The sequence below is a fragment of the Lotus japonicus genome, chromosome 3 (genome assembly GCF_012489685.1).
Source record: "Lotus japonicus ecotype B-129 chromosome 3, LjGifu_v1.2".
Lineage (NCBI taxonomy): Eukaryota > Viridiplantae > Streptophyta > Magnoliopsida > Fabales > Fabaceae > Lotus > Lotus japonicus.
Window position 1 is genome coordinate 41,893,563 of NC_080043.1, and position 2,046 is coordinate 41,895,608.

Sequence of the window (2,046 nt, forward strand, 5' to 3'; positions counted from 1 at the left end):
AAAGAAGGCTACAATGTCTACAAGCAAGCATGTTGCAGGTCAGAAAGGAGAGAAGAAGAAGGGTTTTGGTTCTCAGTCTCTCAAATCTCCAACAGCATCTCAGATCTCAGTTCCTAAGAAGAAGACAAAGAAAGAAATGAAGAAGGAGAGGATAGCTGCCTCCACTGGAAGAAAGAGGAAGCATGTTGCTACAACAGATTCTGAACCAGAAGTCGAGCCAGATGTCCCTGACATCTCCACTTCGGCCAAGAAACGGATCAAAGGAAAGAGAATTCCTTTGAATGTGCCAGAAGCACCCATTGATAATGTATCCTTCCACTTTGCCAGTTCTGCACAAAGTTGGAAGTTTGTTGTTTAGAGAAGGTTAGCCATAGAAATGGAACTTCATGAAGATGCCTTGGAACGCAAGGAAATTATGGATTTGTTGGTTAATCCAGGTTTGATGAAGACTGTCAATGACATTGGCAGATGCTTTACTCATCTGGTTAGGGAGTTCATTGTGAACATCCCTACTGACTGTGATGGTGAGAGCAGTTCTGAGTATATGAAGGTATATGTCAGAGGAAAGTGTGTAAATTTCTCTCTTGAAGTTGTGAATGAGTTTCTGGGAAGAAGACCAGTGGCTAGACTTGATGAAGAACCTGAATTGAATAGGGTTGCTAAGACCCTGACTGGGAAGATGGTCAAGAAGTGGCCAAAGAAAGGATTGCTCCCCTCTGGGAAATTGACTACAAAGTATGTTGTTCTTTTCAAGATTAGATGGCCACCAATCATCTCTCTGGTGTAACCCCTCCCCTTGCAAGAATGCTCTATCTGATTGGTACTGGTGGTAAATTTGACTTTGGCAAGCTTGTTTTTTATCAGACTTTGAAGCATGCAGGCTCTTATGCTGTGAGACTGTCTATCCTATTTCCAAGCCTTCTGTCTGAACTCATAGTCAAACAACATCCTCATGTTGTGAGACCTGATGAAACTCAAGGTAACAAACCTATGCCTCTCAAGTTTGATTATCGCTTGTTTGTTGGGACACATGATCCAGACATTATGCTATCTGCTGCAAAGGGTCCTGCCAGTACCAGTGGTACTCAGGCAGGTGGTTCAAGCAAGGATGACATCTTGGCTGAATTGAGGGCAGTCTATAAATCCTTGGTTGCTACTATTCAGGCTTCCAAGATCAGGAAGAAGAGTGTGGACAAGCTCATCTAGAGATTCCTGCTGCTGCAGAGGAAGGGAACAGTGAAGACATTGCTGAGAATGTTGAGGATGACTCAGTTGCTCATGAGGAAGAAGAGGCTCAGTATGAAACTGCAGGCGAAGAAGAGGATGCATCTGAACGGGATAATGAGGAGACTGATGCAGAAGAGGAGGAGGATGTCACTGGCTCCACCATTTCTAGCCCACGTAGCACCTCTCTTTAATTTTTTTTGGATGTATTTGCTACAGCCTTGTGTGGCTCTTTATCTTCTACATTTGCTCTTGGCCTGTAATAAGTCTGATTGTGGATTTGTTCTCCTGGATTCTCTACTGGATGGTCTATAATAGTATGATGTTCTTCATGAGTCTTTGTCAAATTATCCTAATAAGGGGGAGAAATGGTATGATTGTGATGATTGTGCTTCTGCTATGCTGAAATCTGATAGTCTGTGTTGATAGTCTGTGTTACTACATTTGGATGTTCATAGTTGATGATGATAGCTATGTTGTTGATAATTGGGCTTTGAAGAGGTTTTACGGTAGTGTAGTGTATTAGCTAAAATTTTCCAAAGGGGGAGATTGTTGTTCCTTTTTGTGGTTGTCTGCATTTTAGCTAAGTATGTGTGTGCCAACTTGTCGGACCCGATGTCGTAACATCTTGCCTGCGACATCTGTCCCGGAGTGTCTATTTTTAGTTGGTTATTTGGTATTCTGTAAAGCTTCGCTCTCAAGTTAGGTTTTGCTTGAAGCTTTTGTGCGCCGTCAAGGAATATTCTGTGGTGTGTTTAAACCCGGTTCAAAGGGGTTTAAATTGAAGATAAATATGGAAGTTGGAATCTGCTTTATTGTTAA

The 2,046-nt window shown here is 42.2% G+C and overlaps 1 protein-coding gene across 1 annotated transcript; it reads left to right on the forward strand.

Annotated features, from left to right (window-relative positions):
• The first annotated feature begins 376 nt into the window (after nucleotides 1-376).
• Nucleotides 377-1,418, forward strand: LOC130744168 (uncharacterized). Its single transcript, XM_057596356.1, has 3 exons — nucleotides 377-781; nucleotides 865-1,081; nucleotides 1,165-1,418. The coding sequence occupies exons 1-3, from the start codon at nucleotides 377-379 to the stop codon at nucleotides 1,416-1,418; spliced, it is 876 nt and encodes a 291-aa protein (XP_057452339.1).
• Nucleotides 1,419-2,046: the final 628 nt, after the last annotated feature.

What these genes read in the sequence shown, in the direction of transcription:
- LOC130744168 (XM_057596356.1), top strand. Translation starts at nt 377, where the DNA reads ATGGAACTTCATGAAGATGCCTTGGAACGCAAGGAAATTATGGATTTG. An exon ending in GGCCACCAATCATCTCTCTG is followed by an intron (nt 782 to 864) that starts GTGTAACCCCTC and finishes GTTTTTTATCAG; the next exon opens with ACTTTGAAGCATGCAGGCTC. An exon ending in GGGTCCTGCCAGTACCAGTG is followed by an intron (nt 1,082 to 1,164) that starts GTACTCAGGCAG and finishes GCTACTATTCAG; the next exon opens with GCTTCCAAGATCAGGAAGAA.